General features: G+C 28.4%; 1 protein-coding gene across 1 annotated transcript in view; it reads left to right on the top strand.

Moving 5' to 3' along the window:
• The window catches only part of LOC111638318 (ubiquitin carboxyl-terminal hydrolase 32-like), a 158206-nt gene that overhangs the window by 60561 nt on the left and 73274 nt on the right, over nt 1–24371 (top strand). Inside the window, exons 10-14 of the mRNA XM_023384009.1 lie at nt 830–953; nt 11797–11912; nt 15929–15997; nt 17594–17677; nt 20673–20734. Coding sequence (XP_023239777.1) covers nt 830–953; nt 11797–11912; nt 15929–15997; nt 17594–17677; nt 20673–20734 — 455 coding nt within the window. The remainder of the gene's footprint in view (nt 1–829; nt 954–11796; nt 11913–15928; nt 15998–17593; nt 17678–20672; nt 20735–24371) is intronic.

The following is a 24371-nucleotide window of genomic DNA, read 5'->3' as shown; positions in this document are numbered from 1 at the left end:
GTTTTTTCAATTTATGTGAGTTTAAAGAGATCTCAGTGATGCTTAAAAAAGAATAAATTTAACATGAAGACAGTGATTTTAAGTCTGGTTAGTCTGACTGTAAGTCTGATTAATTAGAGTGATTAAATTAACTAGGTGTATACCGTAAAATACGTTGATTTTTGTCTAAATTTTGATTTTTAATTTCTGTAAGATTTTCTTATTTTTTATTAACCCTCAATACTGAAATAATCCCGGGATCGAATAAGTATAATCCCGAAATCCCGGGATTAGAAATAAGGACCGGGATCGAATTCCCTAATTACAATTAACTCAAAGTCATTTTTTAAAAGTAGTGTGAATAGCTTAAAAATTTGCTTTATTTGAACTCACTAATTTACATTAAATAACAGACTTCCAGTAAAGCAGATTTTTTAAGTTATTGATTTAATAAATGAAATAATTCATACATTAACTTGAAGTAAAAGTAGTGTGCTTAATAAGAATTATATGGCCTCAGAATAATAGAAAAAGCAGTAATTTTTTGCTAAATTATTAAAAGATGAAAAAACATATGTATGCATACATTAAAATATAGACAAAATAAGTAATATTAATTAATGCAGATAGATTTGATTTTTTAAAATCCAAGCAATAATAAATCATAAGTGCATTTATAAGAAAAGATTTTAAGATAAAATACTCTCTTATGGAGTTTGTGCTGTCTATTTTTTAATTTAAAGTAAATAATAATTAAAAATAATAAATGATACATTCTTCAGCATACTTTTGACTTAATGATCAATAAAGTATCATTCTTCATTTATACAGTTTAGTGCTTTGTAACTGAAAAACATTTGTTACAGGAATTTTTAATGCATTTGATGAAAATCAAGATGGGCATATAGATTTTAAAGAAATGGCCTGTGGTATATCAGCATGTTGCAGAGGTCCATTAACTGAAAGACAAAAATGTAAGTGGTTAAGTTATAAAATTGAATATTACCTTTAATTTTAAAGGAAATAGTAAGAATTTTATATTGTATTTTTTAAAATATATTATTTTTATTACAAGCATATATAATCAAAGTTGTGTAAGTAGAAAGTAACATATATTACAGATTGGTAATTCAGCTTAATAATCTAGAAAATGGGGATATTTTATATTTTTGGAAAATAGAGAATATTAGAGGATTTTATTTAGGAAAGCTATAGAATTTTCTAACAATTAAAAATTTTTTGATTCTTAAATAATCTTTTACAGTGAAACCTCTATATTTGTCATTAATCTGTTTCTGAGGATCTAACAAATATGGAATATGACAAATATAGAAAAAATTTTTCTCATAATAAATAACTAATATTCAATTAATCTGTTCCCATGCTGAAAAAAAGGTACAAAAATAAAAATTATATTGTTTGTAAAACTTTATCTTTATTGTACTAAATAAATACAGTATAGTGGTAGAAGGGGAAAAACAGTAATATTAATGTAGTATTGTTTAGAATAAGAAGACATATCAATTAAAATCTTTAATCTCAAAAGACACTGTGGCCATTTGGCCTTTTGCAAGTGCCGCAAAAATATAAAATAAACAGAGAAACAAAAAAATCAGAAATTAAAAAAAAAAAATAGTGAAGAAAGAAATTTCCTGCTTAAAACAGAAAAGGCATAAGTTATCTGTTATAGCCAAAAACCCTTAAGAAAATTTACTTCTCCCTCTTCCTTCATTCTTCCTTTAAAACATTAGGCAACTCCAATTATGATCATGAGGTCTGTTCTGTCGATGATTCAGTAGCAGTTGATTTAATAAAGAACTTGTTCAGTGTTGTGTGTTTTTGTCTGCTTTTTAAAACTTTTCTGAAGTAGGCAATTACATTTTCATTGAATGTATTTGTATTTTGGTTGACTATAGCAACATTTGGATGACACTTTGGAGTGATTGGAACTTGGTTTCTCACATTGATTATTTTTCAATAACTCAACAACACACACGACAACCACATAAAGCAGACTGATTAACTACAGCTAGCTAACATGGCTAGCTGATCGGTGCAGACGTGCGATTGCAGTGCCACTTCCAGTGTTGCGAATGACAACAAATACAGAAAATACTGATGAATATGGAAAAATAAAAAAGGCATCAAAATATTACGAATATAGAGGTTCCACTTTATATTTATTTAATATTTGGTCCAAGGTTAATTAATAATATGATAATTGAAATTACATCTGATATGTAATTAATGCAATAACACTTTACAAAATGCATTTTGTAAACCATTGTACCATATACTTTGGCAGATCAATTGCCAAAGTATATTTTTTTAAGAAGAAAATTCATTTTATTATAACATATATTTTATGTTAAAATGTGTAACACACATTAATTTTATAAATTCAGCATTTAAAAAAAACTGTGATTACTTTTTGCTTTTAGAAGGAACATTTAGTGATAAAGGTAACAAACTTGGTTTGGATAAATGCAATTTTTATTTTATTATACAGTATTTACATATTTTATTTGTTGTTTTCATGTTTTAATTTATTATTTAGAGCATTTAATTGTGTTATTTTTATATTAAATTATGCGTATTTGTTGTTCAAGTTTATTGAAATGGATATTGTTTAGGGTCTGGGAATGGATTAATTCACTTTCCATTATTTATAATGGGGAAAATTGAGTTGAACTTTGACTGATTCAGAGTTCAAATGGTCTTCTAAAATGAATTAAATGAATAGGCACCACTGTATGTATATATATATATATATATATATATATATATTTAATAATTATACTTCATTAANACTTATCACACCTTGTAGTTGTGATAAAATATATATATATATATTTAATAATCATGAAAACATATAGGCAAAAAATTGAAATATTGTTGCAAGAATATTTTTTATTTATTATATATATTATTAGTTGTTAAAATTGTTTGTCTGAATCCTTCTGACCCTATTGGGATGAAATCAGAGAGAAGTGAAGGGTTTCTATTTTATGGTAGTCCATATTTCCTGTAGGGTATCAGAGAGTAATTATGAGGAATTTGGCCTAGATTGGTCAAAGGGTTCAGGAGTTTCTAGCAGAGATGAAATCAGCAGGAAAGGAGTGAGGGATTCAAATTTTAAGATAGCTTATGTACATCAGAAAGTAATAAGCATTCCAATGGTGAAAGAATTAAAAACATTGATTCAATTTATTCTGGGATGACTTTGAAATAAGAAAAAACAAAGAAACAAGCATTCTCTCTTTATATACATTTATTTACATCCAATACATGCCTTTTTTAATTTTATTTCAGGACCTCTGCAAAGACAACATTTAATGTTTTGTTCCATGTGGTAACAAAATATACCGATTACTCACACTTCCAGACCTAGAAAGACCAACATAATAATTAGGAATTAAATTCTCATAACATAAGACTAATTCTTCTTTTTTAAATAATGATACAATAGGATTAATACTAAAACAATGAACACAAAAAAATATTGTAGTTCTAAATATGAAAGTTTAGTTTTAACTAAGAGAAGTGAATTCACTCCTTATAGCTGTATCTAATAACATAAGAGTAATACAGTAGAGCATCGATTATCCGACCTCCGATTAACCGTCACATCGGTTAACCGACCGTGCTAGTCAGCAAACTTCAAATGTTTGCTAGTGATGTGATGCTACAATATTTGGCTATGTCTTGGCTACTTTAATATTATTTTTGTTAAATTTTTGCATGTTTTAGCTGGCAACACTGGCTCGATCACGAAAGGGAGGCCAGTATTTAAACGAGACTTAATTTTCTAATTATGAGTGGTTGTTTTGTGAGCAATAAAATAACTCAAAAAATGATTTTTAACGATACAATAGAGACGATTATTATTTAAAAAAGAAATTTGTTAGGCTTAACATTGATGAAAATTCAATGTGAAGTAGGTTAATAGCAATATACTAATATACTAATTACATGGGATATAATAATATACTATACAAATAATGTATTTTTTTCATTCTTTTCGGTTATCTGATTTTTTCAATTATCCAACCAACCCGAGTCCCCAATTGAGTCGGATAATCGATGCTTTACTGTATTATAAGAAATGATTGCCAAGACAATATGAACAAAGAATATACACAACTTCCTGAACTGCCTAAATCAAAATCAAAACTGAATAAAGATAATTAGTTTAAAAAAACCCACCAAGTGGTGAAGATCACTGACTTGAACAGGGCAGACAAATGACAATACAATGATGTAAGACAATGTTGACAAATGCTATGGTAAAAATGTCTTTTGTGCATTTTCCTTTTTTAATATGAAAATAGTATATAATCTATGTTCATTTGGAAGGAATAAGCTTTCCAGCAGTGAAAAAATTTTAAAAATTTGTTCAGTGATTCAGGGATTACCTCCAGCAAACAAACAGATATTCTCATTTTATATATTAAGTATAGATTTCTGAACACTGTTGAAAATTGAATCTGCATAAAACTGATTAAAAATAAAAAAAAGCTAATAAATTAAAAGTTACAGAATATTGTAAAAAAAAACTTTTAATTTTTTGGATTGATTAGAAAAATAATTTTATTTACAAGTGTGTGCAGGTGAATATGAAATTTTTTTAATGAAAAATATATTGCATGAATTTGGTAAAGTAAGGAAAATTTTTAAGTTCTCAGAGAATTTTATAATTGAAACTAAGATATCATCTTGTGTTAGTTCACTTAATCAGAGTAATCAGAGTAGTATAGTATATTAGTGATAGTGTTATTTGTTAATTTGTAATTTGTTAAAAAAAATTAATTTTATATAATTTCTTATTAATATTGTATTCTAGAAATATATATTATTAATATTGTCATTAGCATTCTTCAATAGTATGGTAAGTCTAGCAAAAACATAATTATTTGTCACTTAAATTATTTATTTTTGTTTTCATATATATTTATTACTGTGTAGTTATTATTAATGTTTGGTTTATGCAATCTTTATTGAGCATGTTGATGCTATTCATCAAAGTTATGATTACTCTTCCTTTTTTTCAATTTAATGATTTATATTATTGAAAAAAATTTCAAACATTTACAATTAGATGTTAAGGGAGATATTTAGTAATGATATTTGCAGGATTTATATAATAATATTTGAAGGCAATTTTATCCAAGTAATGCTTATGCTATAATAAGTGTAAAATAAAATGGCCCACCAGTGGCCAAGTGGTCTTCATACCCTGAACACTGGGAGTTTGGTCATGGGTTTGCGCCTCGCTTGGACGGGCTGGCCACATGGAGTTTTCCGGTTTTTCTCTGCATCTGTAACGCCTAAACAGGAGCCATTTTCCCTTAAAAAGACCTCCCAGAAGGCATTCCCTAGGCAGATTGCCCAAGTGTTGCATTGCCATAACTTAACAAACAGTAAAGTAAAATGTAGTAAGTAAGTAATTATGAATTAACTGCTTATGTTTGATGACAAAAATGATCAGCTAACCTATTTTTTGTTTGAATTAAATTTTTGATAAATGATGATTATTGTTTGTCTACGATGGGAATTTAAAGTAAGGAGAGGTTTCATATATAATTTAATATTTTATATATAAAATTAATTTTATGATTAAAAAAAGTGCACAATTAGATTAATTTATACTAAATTCATTTATTTGTTAAGAAAGTTTTAAAATTCAATGATGATGATGATAAATTATATGTAACTAGCAAGTAAGCCAAGCATTGCCTGGGAAAAAAATAAGGCATATTCAAATAGCAAATAGATTATTTCGTACTTCTAACTCTTATATTATATTATAGTATTTGATTTATATAACTACAAATGTTATCTTATGTAAGGGTTTATCACACCAAGTGACCAATCTAACACATTTTAAAAATTCTTTAAATTGTGTATAGTAGAGAAATAAAGAATTTTAAAAATGTGTTAGATTGGTCACTTGTGATAAATCCTAACATAAGATAACCTTTGCAGTTATATATAAATCAAATACTACAATATAACAAATATTAAAATAAAAACCATATAAACAGTGATTATTAAGCTTATGTGAGAATAGCCGGGGATACTAATTCGCTAGGAAGTTAATATCACTTAATCGGCGCTAGTTTGTGAAACTAGTTCTCCAAAGTTTTGGATCGTTGAGATCCGATCTTAAATTATTCATAGGAGGGTTGTTAAATATTAAAGAGGATATAGATGGCGAAGTCTTTATCCAATGTCAGGATTCCTGTGACACCAGTTAATCAAATTTGGATACACGGATTAACATGCGTGAGGGGTCTGATTCAGAGATTGAGGAGACATTATATAAACTAATAATAAAAGGAATTTAGTAAACATATATATAAGTAAACTATACAAAAATGGAGTTACAAATGAATGAGACACAATGAATTCAACTTAAAATATATATGTCGAGAGAGAGAGCTCACAATTTCATATTAAAACATACAACCTGTTAGTTGTCCTTCCTTTCCTCCGTATGTGACGTATTTACTTCTCTCCTGGAGTTCTCTGCCTTCTGTTCATGGAGAGATCAACTTAACTGAGAATATTTATGTCTATGGAAGTAAGCCTTTTGTATACTGTATTTGCTCATAGCATAGAGCGTTGGCCTTTAGGAGCTTGTATGGATTTCGTCTGAATACTCTGGAATCTGTTGACGAACTCCCCGAATTCGGCTGAACTTCACCTATATCTTCGGATTTACAACCAATTATCATTTGAGGCTTCATCCACGTGAACGGATGGTAAGGGGAAGAAATGAGGGTTAGACAGTTCCCATTGAAGCAAGATTTCTAACAGATAAGGGAAAAACAGAGGATGCTCATACTTCCATCAAAGGAAGTGACTCTCTTATCTGCTTTCCCACACTAGCAAAATGTTATTTTCCCATCAAAATGAAAGAATATTTAATTCTAAATTATTATTTTAGACCCGGGGCTATTCGGATCTCACACTTACTAATGTCATGTTTATCACGATATTCAAATGGTATGAAATGTTGGTCAAGTAGACAGGAATTGAAAATATGATAACTTAAATTTTTTAAGATATGATATATATTTTTTCTAATGTTAGCGATAACAAACTGTTTTATTAACAGCCAAATATCAAATAGTAATCTGCCAATGAATAAAATTTTGCAAAAAAATGGACCAAATATTTAAACTTGACACTCTTGAAAACCACTTAAAACATATTTTGTGTTTGCCGGTAACCTTGTATTATGTAATTTTCCTATTTAAATGCCACCATATTGCTAAGTTTGATAGGAAAAAGCTACTGTTGCAAAAGGAGGTTGAAGTTAATTCAACCAAAAGTAGAAGGTCATGATCAACTGGTACTACCGTGTTTCCCCGAAAATAAGACAGTGTCTTATATTAATTTTTGCTCTGAAAAATGCGCTAGGTCTTATTTTCAGGGAATGTCTTATTTTTTCCTGGAAGAAGAATTCACATTTATTATTGGACAAAAAAATTCCGAAGTCGACTTAGACGAGAGTGACGTATATCCGGTGTGTCGAACTGTCGCCTTTTTATAGCGTCAACATCGGACTCGATGACCAATTAGTGCTTACTGAACCGTAGCACTATGCAAATGTCATGTGGCGTGATTCCCGGCCGACCAATTAGCCATCACCAGCCGTAACGTTATGCAAATCTGTGATTCCCAAGCCATAGTCTTATGCAAATCATGCCGTGTGGCGTAATTGTCTGCTGACCAATCAGTGGCTGTACTTTCAAAAAGCCAACGGCCACTTTCAACCATCTGTCGATGACCGTTACGACTAAAAATAACTTCGCTAGGTCTTACTTTCAGGGGTAGGTCTTATATTTCGCAATTCAGCAAAATCTGTGCTAGGTCTTATTTTCTGCGGATGTCTTATTTTCGGGGAAACACGGTAATTAATACAGGTCTACTATTAATATTTGAAAAGTAATCCATTTTGGATGGGTTGTGATGATCCGCAAGGTGATCAAAATTGCTAACCTTAACATCTGAAAGACCTTCATATGACTTGTTTAAACAAAAAAAAATCTTGTAAAAATGTGAGAATAATTGCTTTTATGTAATCTCTTAAAAAAATATCTGCTGAAACCAGGGTGAAAAAGTAAAGCTCATCAAAAACATCTAAACAAAGGAAATTTTTGATAGTTGTGGCATAAAAATAGTGGACGCAGATTTGACAGTAAGATTCAACATGTAAATAAAGTGCACATTAAACAGATTACAACTACAGGAAATTTTAAATGAAACAATATCACCATGATGATAAATATGAAAAGTGAACAACAACACAGGAAAAGACTTTGAGCTCTACTTTGTGCCTGAAAATCATTGCATGTACTGTATATTAGTTTGGCTGAACATTAGAACATCTTTAAGCAGTATTAGTGAAGGAAGTTTGGGGCAATGGGTTTGAGTTAATAAGAGGAGATAAAATTGGGAGGAACAGTCTGTTGAAGTTTCATGGTAGTTAAGTATGTGAGATCCAACCTTGAAGTAAGGCCAAAATTGTTCATTTTTCCCCCCTAAATTTTTGACGTATGTGAAATAAATTTGTCACCTCCTCGTTAAAATAACATTGTCAGGAAAAAAGGAATCAAATATTGATAGAAACTTATAACTTTCATCGTTAATATAAACATTCAACCCTCAAACAATGACATTCCTCTGCTGCAAGACAAAGAGTTTATAGTTAAAGTTCGAATTTGTCATTTTGCTTTGGTCTCGGGAACAACTTTAACCCCCACACCTGCAGGACCAACTCCACCTCTCACAATAGGAGATCACATGACTAATTTCCCCAGCCCGAAGCTATAAAAGCGATTGCTTTTCCTCTCCTCGGGGAGTCTCACATCTACGGCCGTCAGAAAGGGTTAAGTCTCGGAGGAATTTCTAATCGTGTGCGTCGATCACCATCAAAAAGGACTATATTTTCCCATCTACTTAGGAAGTATACTAGAGGTATGGAGCAGTTAATGTAAACTCTCTCTCTGCGAGTTAGGAGCTAGCAAACAAAATTCATTTCTCAAGATGTTAGAGTTTGTAATCGTTAATTTTCGTTAATCTAATAAATCGTTGTTTTCATTGTTAACTGGTGTCATTTACTCGCATATCTCCTATGCCTAATCGACGACTCCTCGCACCTCTTCCACTGGACCTGACAAAAAAGAATCCCAACACTTCGGGACTGCATTTGAAATTTAGCCATCTTGACAAGTGAGCAGGTTTAACGACCTGTAGCCAGAAAGAGAGCCTCCAACCTCCCCGGCGGTTCACAAGTATGTCCTCATAAATATCAGGTTTAAAAAAAAATTATTAGAATTGGTTTGGTTTATTTGGTTACAGCAACACGACACCTCAGTGATCTGCCAAGGAGGATCGGTTAATCTTTACCTATGTGCATCGTCATGGCTGCACTTCTGGAATCTCGACAGCAAGCATCTTTTGAATTTCAATGTAGGTGGCGTTGTTAGTAAATTTCAATAATTTTATCGTCTGCTTTTGCTTTTGGCACTGTGACTAAATTTGAATAATTTTCAATAAATTTGAATCGACCGAATCAACAAAGCAGGATGTCACTACTGATGTCGGAGAATCTAGTTCTATGTACAAAAAGTGTAATAAAATGGAGTAAAACTTATTTTTATGGTCTTGCAAGTATTTAACTGCTATGGTGGCAGTTGCGACTGTTCGTGCTCCCGATAGACACCTCCCAGAGGGGAGCCGCCAGCAAGCCGCTGATTGTATAACATCACTAGTTACTGATTCACAATAGTTCTTGTACACACGTATCAATAACTAGTGACATTAAACAATCAGCAGTCTACCAGTGGCTCTCCTCTGGGAGATGTTAGTCAGGAGTGTGAACAGTCGTGACCGTTATGATGTTTGAGCAAAGCACATTAGATGGATATAAATTTTATACCATATTTTTATTAAATAAAGTAGTAATATAATTTTTAAAATGTAGATTTATAATTTATAATTAAATAAATTTTATTTACATGATTTTTTGGCTAACAGCATCGCTTACATTGAAATTCAAAAGATGCTTGCTGTCAAGATTCCGGAAGTGCAGCCATGACAGTGCATATAGTAAAGATTAACCGATGCATCTCGAGAAGACTTTTATGCAAAGCTGGCCCCTATTTAGGTGTTACTAATGTGAAGAAAACCTGGAAAACTCCATGTGGCCAGTTAATTGGCAATGCATGAACCCCTGACTAACTACTGGTGTTTAGTTGTTTTATCCACTTGGTTACTGGAGGGTACTTATTGAGCTGCAATTTGAAAAAATTCTATACCTATAAATTCCTACCATTGTTTGTCTTGCTGTCTATCCTTCCTTAATCTTGAGAATGGAGTTAGATAGATGAAAGTCTAACCAGATATGGAAGCTTAAGAGCAGTAGGTCTAGATTATATACAAACTTCTGGTGAAAACTTGTAGTAATGTTATTTCAATTAAAAGTTTTTCCCTGAACAGAGTTAGATACATAACCTGAACGATTCTATTGCTAACAGGAAAAAAATGATGTACAGCAGCAAAACACTACTACACACTATTGTGTTCCACATGTCACAGTAATGGCATAATAATATGTCTATTTCACACTATATCATTGTCGCAATAATTAAGTGAATATAATATTTTTAAAATTATATTCTTTTTTGTAAGAATTATATTTTGTTTATTATTTTCTTAAATTTTTTGCTAAAAGATAATGCTACATGTAAAGCCAGCAAATCAAATGTAGACAGAAATTAATTGATATATAAAAATCCAATCAATAATTTGGTGTGGGATGTACAACCTTGTCTAAGTTAGAAGTATGTGAACATAATTGCTGAATTTTGTAGCAATTGGTTGAATGGCCTAGGAGTGTATAGTGAACAAACAAACATTCTCATTCATATATAGATTATTAGAATAAATTGTGCTAATGCTCTTTTTAAGATTATTTTTTATTTCTTATTGTCGCGTCAGGCCGATTCTTGCCCCGTGTAATGATTAATTAATTTTCATCTCACCTGACCGTCTTGTTCGGACTCCAGGTTCCCGTCGTATCTCCAATCAACGAAAAAAAAGTTCACCAAGTTTGTCCTTTTGATTTTATTCACACAAAAACCAACAAGAAAAAACTATGTACAACAATTCGACAGGAAAGAGCACTCCTCTATATTCCCGCGCCTTTTTAGTAACTCAACACCACCGTTTTGATGTTGCCAACTCTATCCAATAACATTAAATATAAAAAACTATTAAAACTGCCCGCCATCTAGCGGGATGGACAGGTCACTTATTATTAGAACTTTAAAATTTTAAATTAGTTTAAAATTTTTATGTTATGTTGACAAATTCTGAATTAAGATTTTTTAGTTATGAGTCTTGCAAGATGTATGATTTATGATTTTTTTGTAATTTATTTAATATCAAAATTAATTAATTAAATAGTCAAAAATACATAACTTTTGTTACAGATTTCTGCAATTTAAAATTTAAAAATTTTTATTTTTAAATGATTTCTTTTTTAATTAATTTTGAATTTAAATTTTATTTATAAATAAGCCATTTTCATAAAGCTTTATTAAAAATATATAATTTATTTATTATTTATTTATGCTATTTATATAAATAAAATTAAAAAATTTAGGTTAATCTATAATAATAAAATTTTCTTAATTTTGATTTTTATGTGAGACTATGTTAAATATTTAAGAGTGAAATAACTTTATTTTACAAATATTAATAAAGTAATATCATGTATAAAGTTTCATGTGTGATTGTTTTCAGTTTGCTTCAAGATATTTGATAAAGATCAAGATGGAATTCTTTCAAAATCAGAAGTATATGAGATGGTTAAAGCACTTATTTTTGTTCGAGAAGAAAACAGATCACTTAATGGAATTGTAAGTTTTTCTTTAACACTTCAAGTTCATTTAAGTAAACTTTAATGATAATTTTTGTTATTAATTGTAACTTAATTAATGAACTTTAATTATTGTCGCATGGCTGCATTCTAAAAATAAAAATATAAATTTTAGCAAAAATAAAGCTAATTTTAAATGTTGATAAACTTTATAACTTAATATAGCTAACATAATTAATATATGAAGATGTCTTGATTTAACAAATTAATAATATGAAGAATAATAATAAATATGTCTTTTTTGAAGAGTGAAATAACATGAAAATATAAATCAGAATCAATTTGATGAGATATTTCTATACTTAATGATTCAAATTTTAGGTTGCAATCTAAAACTGTAGTGATTTAATATTTGAGATGTTCATTTCCCTGTTTTACAAATTAACAAATCTGTTGTACAGATGTTTCCCTACTTATGAACAGGTTAGATTCCCAAGGTTTTGTCATAAATCAAAATGTTCGTAAGTTGAAAACTAATTTTAAAATTACATTTATACACAGAATAAGAGAGAATTCTTTAACTCACTTTGGAGATCACTTAATTGGAGATATCATTTTCAGATTGGCAACAAATGAATTCACAAATGACAGTTACTAGTGTAAGTAATAATGTTTGACATTTTAGAATTTAGAGATGGGAGGTGCAGGAGTTCTCATTCTTAAACAAAATTAAAATGTTCTCAAACTAAATTATGACCATAATTAAAATGAAACCCATAAACATTTGGACTTGACTCTTTACAGCTGGACATTGCATAGTTGTTTGGTTTTTTTATTTTTTGGGGAAAAATGTTAGATGTTTTTAATATTCTATACCTTATGATAGTGAAAAGATTGGAATATCAATTGATATTAAAATATCTGTTTTCTATAATAGGTCTTGTGATACAGACAAAAAGAAAGCTTTGTCTGAATCTCTCCTAATTCAGCCAGCAAATGTATTTAATTAATTTAACATCACTTATGAATGATAGAAATAGCCTTACTTTTAGCATGCATGAAATATATAAAATATGGGGTCTGCTTAAGATTGTAAGATTAAGGCAATGCAACATAACACATAGGAGATCTGCCAAGGGAAAGTGTCTCTCAATAGGACTTTGTGGAAAACTAGCTACTTTTTAGATGTAAGACATGTGATATTTACCTTTAAAAATTTATTATGTATCTACATATTTTTACTGAATTTACTGGTGGAAAATATCAAATTATCAATATATTTATTTTTTATATCAAATATCAAATATATTTATCAAATTATCAATATATTTGCATTTTTAAACTGATTACCAGTAATCATCTGTTTATTAATTGTAATATTTTAATTAAAAAATGAATATTGATAAAACTGATTTTTTTTTAGAAAATTAATTAGTATTTTGATACTTGATATTTTCAAGTAAATATAGTGAAAATTAAGATTGTTTTGATGATTGTTTTTTATCCAAATAGAAGTTATATAGAGTGTTCAATTTATGAGCTGTATGATGGCTTTTCTTTTCTGCTAGACTTATTACACCATCATTCAGAAACAAGACAAGCTTTAGAAAATCGCATTTTATTTCCAGAGTATGCATTTTGGACTTTGAGTCCCTTATCAACTCTTTGTGATGTAACTGTTTAGGAAATAATGCATACAAGTTAACATAAATTTTGCACCATTATAAAATTTGTAAAATTTTTCTAACTTACATGGTTATGAGAAGCACAGAAATGGTGACGATTGATAAAATAAGGATGACAATTATTAATTTACAGGTATTTGCTATAACAATAGTAGAATGTTATTGATTTACAAGAACAATATATATAACATATATGCAAAAGTTGTGAACTTACATTAGATATGACGGTACGATACATAAAGTAGTATTAGCAGTAAGAGGCAAACAATATACATAATAACGTACACTGTTAAAACCATAACATTTAAGACTGTGACATTGCAAACTGTTATACCATTAAAACAATAAAATAGAATGATGAAGTTAAAAAAAAAACCTGTTCACAGTTAAAACAATAAGACTTTAAACTTATTTACGGTAGAATCGTAACACGATGAAACGATTCACAGAAATAACAAGAAATTTGCCATCATTTTCTTTTTTATTTAAACATTCTCTCTTCCCCCCTCATGCCCCCTCAGGAAGAGAGAATGTTTAAATAAAAAGGAAAATGGTGGCAAATTTCTTGTTATTTCTGTGAATCGTTTCATCGTGTTACGATTCTACCATAAATAAGTTTAAAGTCTTATTGTTTTAACTGTGAACAGGTTTTTTTTTTAACTTCATCATTCTATTTTATTGTTTTAATGGTATAACAGTTTGCAATGTCACAGTCTTAAATGTTATGGTTTTAACAGTGTACGTTATTATGTATATTGTTTGCCTCTTACTGCTAATACTACTTTATGTATCGTACCGTCATATCTAATGTAAGTTCACAACTTTTGCATATATGTTATATATTAATATATTGTTCTTGTAAATCATTAACATTCTACTATTGTTATAGCAAATACCTGTAAATTAATAATTGTCATTCTTATTTTATCAATCGTCACCATTCCTGTGCTTTTCATAACCATGTAAGTTAGAAAAATTTTACAAATTTTATAACGGTGCAAAATTTTATGTTAACTTGTATGCATTATTTCCTAAACAGTTACATCACAAAGAGTTGATAAGGGACTCAACTCCGAAATGCATACTCTGGGAAATAAAATGTGATTTTCTAAAGCTTGTCTTGTTTCTGAATGATGGTGTAATAAGTCTAGCAGAAAAGAAAAGCCATCATAGAGCTCATAAATTGAATACAAGACTAGACAAGAAGCGTATTACAGGTATATAGAGTGTCTCATAAAATTGGCCTGACTGAGATGATGAAATATTAGTGACGTAAATTTTATAGGATATATTAAAAAAAAAATAAAACTGTACAAGATACAATATGTAAACTAAAAGAAAACACTTGCAGAAACATTGAGCACCATCAACATCAGTATTTTACATAAGGTCATATTTTACAGTCTTAGCATGATTATATGTACACAAAAGTGCATATATCTACAAGAACATTACTTTTGACATTTTTTTGTAAGTTTCTGTACTCTTAAATAATGTTAAAATAGTTTCTAATGAACGTCTTTTGCTTAAATTTATTTATATTGTTTTCAGTGTGTGAAGTTGATTTTACATGGGACACTCTGTAGTATGCTAAGTCAGGATTCTGGCATAACATTTTTGAAACACTAATTTTAAAAGATAATAGAAAAAACATTTAAAAAATGTACTTTTTATAAACATAAACAATTGTTGAAATTTGTGTGGATTGATGTTTAAATAATTTTATATTATAATTAGTATTGATCACGGATTTGTTTTAATTAGAGTTGATTGAAAGATGTTTTCCTTAACTATTTCCTTTCTCCATAATTCTTTGTTCTTTAAAAAAATTTGACAGAATTTAAAGAAGAAATTAATAATCTCTAATTATATAATTAATATTTTTCTAAATAAATTTTTTCTGATATCTTCCAGTTCAGTTAAACTAAGAATTTTGTTGGGTTACAATTTGAAAAAAATTGGATACCTATAAATTCTCACTGTTATCTATCTGTCTGTGCAGTCAGTCCTTTGGTAATCTTAAGAATGGTGTTAGATAGATGAAATTCAAGACCAGATATGGAAATCTTTGGGGGCAAGGGGTCTGATTAACTATATATGAACTTTTGGTTAAGACTGGAAGTTATTTGATTTAAAAAATTTTTTCCTAAATGGAGTTACATAGTTGATCAGCATGATAATTATCAGAAAAACTATGATGTACAGGGGAAAGACACTACTAATTTGAGATGTAAAACATAAATTTTAAATTAAATAAATTAAGAATATGATTAAAAAGGCAGCCTGGCATTGTGACAATGTTACAATAATTTTTGCTTTTTTTATTTTAAATTAATTACTGATTAATTAATATTTTAATTTTATTTTGCAGTTTTGTGCAAATGAAGATGAAATTAATGAAATAGTCAGTGGAATTATGAAGGTTCATGATGTTAATAAGGTAAAAATTATTAATATTAATAAAGTTTTTATTTAATGATGACTGATTTTTAAAACATTTTTCTTTATACTTGCTTCATAATTATTTTGTAAAGCAACTTAATAGTAATTTGAAAAATGAAATTTTATACAAACAATCAGAAGAACAGTAATTAAAATAAATTTTTTATTGTGTGAAAATTTTAAAGTTTATTAATATGTCAGATAATTTTTCACAAATTAAAATGTTTCCTTTTTAAAATTTATTGTAAAAGAGATTTAGATAAATTTTAGCTTCATTTGTGTCATATAATTACAGTTTTACTTGTTGAATATGAAACACCAAAATATAAATAAAGGTATTAGCTAGAAGTTTACAAATGCTGATGTTTTTAACTTTACTATAAGCTGACATTTTAAATATCTTAGCATTGTTTCAAATTGATCAATGTTGGAATATTTAAACTTTAATTTTTGCAAAACAAACTGAAGAAAGTCCTTCTGTGAGTTTCTTGGGATGAAATGTTTTGAGCAACACATTCTGAAAGTAATTCTAAAAGATTAAAAAAAATAGTACAGTTAGCATTTAAAGCTATTTTAGCCGACAATGAAAATTGTATTTTTCAATAAAATGCAAAAAATAAATACAGTGGGTGATCGGTTAATGAACATAATCCGTTCCAAGACTTTGTTCGTTATCCAAATTGTTTGTTAACTGATTATCGATTTACCATAGGTTTCTATGGGAATTTGATTAATTTGTTCTGGAGACCTCCAAAAAATAAAAAATATAGACTATACTTTCTTATTATGTTTATTTATATGTAATAATAAAAATACGTATATACACGGTCTTGCATTTTTATTAGTCATGTTTTTTCTGTTTATGGGGGTTAAAGAATCTGTCCAATGTCGATTGCTTTTCTGTCTTCTTTATGATTTTTCAGAAGTAATTAATAGCATTGTAATTGTAGAGAACCCTAGGCCTATTAACCTCAACCTGGTTTGGATGCCATTTTAAGACTGTTGATCTGACATCCTCCCACTTCTTTAAAAGATCTTTAATAGCAGATATCAGCATAAATCCGCATTTTCAGAAGAAAATGTAAAAGAATTGTTTCTGTCAGTAATATAAAAAGCTGGAATTACAAGGGAGAGTTTCAAAGTTTGGGAGAATACTATCCGATCAGTATATACTGGGTAGAATGTCGATGTCGACGTCTCCGCGCTCCGAAAGTTTTGAATTGTTGCCTGAAGACAAAGGAAGACCAATTGGTATTCATTATTTTACATCTCTTCCTTTTGTTCAGTCAAGTGTTCGTTGTCCAATCATAAAAATCTTTTGCGAAAGTGTTCGTTATCCAATTTGTTCGTTAACTGATCACCCACTGTATTGCTTATTTTATTACAATACTTTGTAAAGTTCAAAGAAAATGCATTCCAACAGGAAAATGGCAACTTCATTGACAAAAGTTAAACATTTTTTTTTTTTAGAACTTATCTGAATAATATATGGAGATGTTTTTAGTATTATATTATTTAAAATTATTGTTTTATTACATATATTTTGTTTAAAAACTTTATTCTAAGTAAAAACTTGAGACATTTTGAATTACAGGATGATGCAATAACTTTAGATGAATATCTTGTTTGGAGTGTTGATCAGAATTTGACAACTGATCTTCTAAATATTCTTTTTCAAGTAAGTTTTTTTAATATTTCTAATCTTTCATATTGAAGTTTTATAATGTTATACTAAATTATAAAATTATTTGTATTGAATGATCCAAATTGTGTAAATAATTGTGTAATTGTGTAAATAAAAAAAATTAGTAAATTCTATCTTAACTAATGATAATTAGAAATGTAATAGATTTGATATTTTTATAGTAATATAAACTATTGTGTAAATCAAAAGCAACGTTATAAATTAAGGAAAATTTGTTTATTAAATAAATATTTTGTTCTTAATATTTTAAATGTGTTCAATTGCATATTTGCTGTTAACATTTGCTTTATATGTATTTTTGTTTTTCTTTCGTATACTTTTTATAAAGTATTTTTAATATCTATTGTAACTATTTCAATTACCCATTACTAATATTCTTAACATAACAAAAAAAATATTAATCTACAGGGGTCACTCTGGAAAATTTTAATATATTGCCAAATTTTGCCAGTTTTTTATTTCTTTCACCACTTCATATTGTTTATTGCCACCAGTTTTACTTACTAATTAATGCAGATGCTGGTAGCCTTATCAGTTTGCCGTGTGGAAAGCAAAAGTAACATGTTAACTTGTCACAAGGAGAGGGCCAGAAGTTCAGATCTCCAATTTGAATGAAACTTGGTGAACACACATCCTTAACACAAACAGCTCCTCATCCAAATAATAGGACCCAGTTTTCACACATTCCCAAAAAAGTGGCCTCTGAAAATTTAGTGTTTAGCTTAGAAGAATTTGGAGGAGTGGTGATATTCGAGTGAATAAGAGGCCCTGTTCTGGAGTTAGTTGATATAGGTTCAAACCTTCGGAATTTTAGTTTGATTTTTTTTTATGTGATATTATTTTATTATTTTACTACATCATTAGCATTATTATTACTATTACTATTCCTTCCATTTAAAGCTTATAAGACAAGAGATTAAAAATTGCAATGTCATTTCCTGCTTATGGAAAATGAGTCTCTGTAGATTTAACTCTTATGTTGTTAAATAAAATTTTCTTTATATTTATTTTCAGTTATGATGGAATTGTGACATTTGAACCATAACAAACAAGAATGCATGAGGATATTGTCAATAATATTAACAATTGAAAAAATAAAATGCTACAACTGTGCTACCCATTTTCATATCACTTGTCTTTTTCGTCCATATGCAGTAATGTCCAAAGCTTATTTACTTGTGAGGACATAGTATGTAATCAAGAGTGAAAATAAATGTGAAGAAATAACAGTTTTATTTAACGATCTAAAAGAGTTAAATCTACAAAGATTTGTTTTCTTTAAACAGGAAATGTCATCACAATTTTTAATCTCTTGTTTTATAAGCTTTAAATGCAAGGAATAGTAATAGTAATAATAATGCTAATTGGAATTATTATTTTTTAATTCAAAAAATGTTTTCTGCTTCATTTAATTAATGTACTACCAGGTTTTACAATTGTTATGCTAATAATGTCTTTCTACAGAGGGGTTGTAGTAGATTAACTTAACTATATGGTCATCCTTTAAATCATGGAATATGGTTCATGCAAATAAAATTCTTTAAAAAATTAATTTAAAAAATTGTTGAGTCTAAAAATTTGACATAAATTCTGTCTAATGAAATAATTCTTATTGGAATGTTCCATAAATTAAAGTTTTAATATTCAGATTTGAGTGAAATCAATGCTAACTACAATTTAATATTAATGAAGTTAATTTCTACTTAATGTTTCTGAAGAAAAGAAATATTTATTATTGTAAAATCATGATAAAAAGTAGATAGATTCCTAGAAATACATTTGTATGTAATATAATAATTAATTAAATAAAAATGATATTAGAAATTTGAAAAAATATAAAATGTTTCAGTTTATAATCAAAATAAAAATGCTATTGTTAATGTGATTTTGCACTTCACCATATGACCATTTTATAACATTTTGAAACATGTAATTTAGTATACAGTAGAGCAGTGTTTTTCAACCTTTTTCATTGAGTGGCACACCTAATTGAAAAATAATAAATTGTGACACCTTTGACCAGTGGCGGATCTAGAATCTGAATAAGGGGGGGACTAATGGGCCAGATGAATTTTTTTGCGAAAANCTGCAATCTTTGGCTATATCTTGGGCTACTCCAATATTTTTTTTTTGTTAGTGTGTGCATTTTAGCTGGCAGCACTGGCACTTTTGTGTGGTGTTTTTCTGAGGACTGTGTCGTGCTGAATCGAATGATTTTGATACTAGGTCAACTTCTAAAGTATATTTTTTTGGTTATATTTTTCAATATATTTATTTTGTTTGTACAAAATAAAAAAAATTAATTTTTAACGATACAATAGCCACGATTATTATTTTAAAAAGTTTTTGTTAGGCTTAATATTGACAAAAGTTCAATGCGAAGCGACACACAATGGAGAAAAATTTCAACATGGGATAGGTTAATATATTTTTTTGTACATAATCGGTTATCTGAAAAATAAGTTATCCGAACAATCCCAGTCCTCAATTGATTTGAATAAACGACGCTCTACTGTATTTGATTAAGTAACAAAGAACTAAACAATTTGTCTATATTGTCTTTTTCTTTAAATTATTTTTATTCTTTAAATTAAAAATAAAAAATTTTTTCTTTAAATTATGATAAAATAAATGATAAGTAGATATAATATTGATAATTATAAGTATTTTCATATAGGACAGTATGGATATTCTTACAGAAAAATATATAAGTGATTTAAATAATTATGAAATATGTTATTGTTGATCTGTTTATAAATAAATTTAGAGATACATTTTATTGATATTTATATCAAAAACAATTAATTACAATTTTAGATTTATTTTTAAAAATTTATTTTCTTTATTAAGAATATAATAAAGCATTAATGATAATATGAACTGTAATATAAATTTTTCTTTATTATTAGTAAATTTTTTGAAATTATTTAGAATGCACATTTTAATACAACAGTTTTTGTAATTTTAGGTTTGCCATATTATTTTTGGGTTAAAACCATCTTCAAAAGAAGAAGAAAAGGAAATTGTTAGGTATTTATAATTTATTTTAATACTTTCTTGGTAGATCTAAAATTATCTATTCTNTTATTTGTCATCATTACTTTTGAATACTATGAAAATACTGTAATATGCACCTACTTTGTGATTGAAACCATGTGCTTTTCAAAGTACAATGCAACGCTTTTTAAAGTATACAAGACACAAGTGTCCACGTCGTTCTTCTCTGGTGGTTGGCCTGGTACTGGGGCTGGGAACATGAAGGCCAAACAATGTGGTTTGGGCGAACTCGTGACAAGTCGTGTGTACACTTAGCGTAGAACATTACATTAACACGCGATTAGTCATAGTTTCTTTGCTTACTAGATATCTCGTAGCAAAATAGAANATATCAAATTATCAATATATTTATTTTTTATATCAAATATCAAATATATTTATCAAATTATCAATATATTTGCATTTTTAAACTGATTACCAGTAATCATCTGTTTATTAATTGTAATATTTTAATTAAAAAATGAATATTGATAAAACTGATTTTTTTTTAGAAAATTAATTAGTATTTTGATACTTGATATTTTCAAGTAAATATAGTGAAAATTAAGATTGTTTTGATGATTGTTTTTTATCCAAATAGAAGTTATATAGAGTGTTCAATTTATGAGCTGTATGATGGCTTTTCTTTTCTGCTAGACTTATTACACCATCATTCAGAAACAAGACAAGCTTTAGAAAATCGCATTTTATTTCCAGAGTATGCATTTTGGACTTTGAGTCCCTTATCAACTCTTTGTGATGTAACTGTTTAGGAAATAATGCATACAAGTTAACATAAATTTTGCACCATTATAAAATTTGTAAAATTTTTCTAACTTACATGGTTATGAGAAGCACAGAAATGGTGACGATTGATAAAATAAGGATGACAATTATTAATTTACAGGTATTTGCTATAACAATAGTAGAATGTTATTGATTTACAAGAACAATATATATAACATATATGCAAAAGTTGTGAACTTACATTAGATATGATGGTACGATACATAAAGTAGTATTAGCAGTAAGAGGCAAACAATATACATAATAACGTACACTGTTAAAACCATAACATTTAAGACTGTGACATTGCAAACTGTTATACCATTAAAACAATAAAATAGAATGATGAAGTTAAAAAAAAAACCTGTTCACAGTTAAAACAATAAGACTTTAAACTTATTTACGGTAGAATCGTAACACGATGAAACGATTCACAGAAATAACAAGAAATTTGCCATCATTTTCTTTTTTATTTAAACATTCTCTCTTCCCCCCTCATGCCCCCTCAGNAATTTTGCCAGTTTTTTATTTCTTTCACCACTTCATATTGTTTATTGCTATTTTTGTTTTTCTTTCGTATACTTTTTATAAAGTATTTTTAATATCTATTGTAACTATTTCAACTACCCATTACTAATATTCTTAACATAACAAAAAAAATATTAATCTACAGGGGTCACTCTGGAAAATTTTAATATATTGCCAAATTTTGCCAGTTTTTTATTTCTTTCACCACTTCATATTGTTTATTGCCACCAGTTTTACTTACTAATTAATGCAGATGCTGGTAGCCTTATCAGTTTGCTGTGTGGAAAGCAAAAGTAACATGTTAACTTGTCACAAGGAGAGGGCCAGAAGTTCAGATCTCCAATTTGAATGAAACTTGGTGAACACACATCCTTAACACAAACAGCTCCTCATCCAAATAATAGGACCCAGTTTTCACACATTCCCAAAAAAGTGGCCTCTGAAAATTTAGTGTTTAGCTTAGAAGAATTTGGAGGAGTGGTGATATTCGAGTGAATAAGAGGCCCTGTTCTGGAGTTAGTTGATATAGGTTCAAACCTTCGGAATTTTAGTTTGATTTTTTTTTATGTGATATTATTTTATTATTTTACTACATCATTAGCATTATTATTACTATTACTATTCCTTCCATTTAAAGCTTATAAGACAAGAGATTAAAAATTGCAATGTCATTTCCTGCTTATGGAAAATGAGTCTCTGTAGATTTAACTCTTATGTTGTTAAATAAAATTTTCTTTATATTTATTTTCAGTTATGATGGAATTGTGACATTTGAACCATAACAAACAAGAATGCATGAGGATATTGTCAATAATATTAACAATTGAAAAAATAAAATGCTACAACTGTGCTACCCATTTTCATATCACTTGTCTTTTTCGTCCATATGCAGTAATGTCCAAAGCTTATTTACTTGTGAGGACATAGTATGTAATCAAGAGTGAAAATAAATGTGAAGAAATAACAGTTTTATTTAACGATCTAAAAGAGTTAAATCTACAAAGATTTGTTTTCTTTAAACAGGAAATGTCATCACAATTTTTAATCTCTTGTTTTATAAGCTTTAAATGCAAGGAATAGTAATAGTAATAATAATGCTAATTGGAATTATTATTTTTTAATTCAAAAAATGTTTTCTGCTTCATTTAATTAATGTACTACCAGGTTTTACAATTGTTATGCTAATAATGTCTTTCTACAGAGGGGTTGTAGTAGATTAACTTAACTATATGGTCATCCTTTAAATCATGGAATATGGTTCATGCAAATAAAATTCTTTAAAAAATTAATTTAAAAAATTGTTGAGTCTAAAAATTTGACATAAATTCTGTCTAATGAAATAATTCTTATTGGAATGTTCCATAAATTAAAGTTTTAATATTCAGATTTGAGTGAAATCAATGCTAACTACAATTTAATATTAATGAAGTTAATTTCTACTTAATGTTTCTGAAGAAAAGAAATATTTATTATTGTAAAATCATGATAAAAAGTAGATAGATTCCTAGAAATACATTTGTATGTAATATAATAATTAATTAAATAAAAATGATATTAGAAATTTGAAAAAATATAAAATGTTTCAGTTTACAATCAAAATAAAAATGCTATTGTTAATGTGATTTTGCACTTCACCATATGACCATTTTATAACATTTTGAAACATGTAATTTAGTATACAGTAGAGCAGTGTTTTTCAACCTTTTTCATTGAGTGGCACACCTAATTGAAAAATAATAAATTGTGACACCTTTGACCAGTGGCGGATCTAGAATCTGAATAAGGGGGGGACTAATGGGCCAGATGAATTTTTTTGCGAAAACGAATATTACGCGCAATGCAAAAGTGTTTCTACGTGTTCAAAATCAAAATTTAAGTTCATTGAATTTTGTCAAAATACCTACATGTAAAATAATAGTCTCGCTATTGTTTTTTAAATATAGTTTTATTATCAAATATATCATCATTTTATATTATCATTTTATTGATAAACAATTTTTNTGAACTTACAAAGTTCCGTTGGAGTGGACTTCCCACTCTTGCTTCAACTTAACCTTTTTATAGCGTCTACATCGGGCTCGATGACCAATTACTGCTTACTGAACCATAACACTATGCAAATGTGATGTGGCATGATTCCCGGCCGACCAATTAGTGATCAACAGCCATAACATTATGCAAATCTGTGATTCGAAGCCATAGTCTTATGCAAATCATGCTGTGTGGCGTGTTGTCTGCTGACCAATCTGTGGCTGTACTTTCAAAAAGCCAATGGCCACTTTCAACCTGCTGTCGATGACCGTTACGAGTAAAAAAA

The sequence above is a fragment of the Centruroides sculpturatus genome, unplaced genomic scaffold (genome assembly GCF_000671375.1).
Source record: "Centruroides sculpturatus isolate CEXI.00-Female unplaced genomic scaffold, Cexi_2.0 scaffold1081, whole genome shotgun sequence".
Lineage (NCBI taxonomy): Eukaryota > Metazoa > Arthropoda > Arachnida > Scorpiones > Buthidae > Centruroides > Centruroides sculpturatus.
Note: the sequence above shows the minus strand (reverse complement) of the source record. Positions and strands in the feature narration are given on the sequence as shown.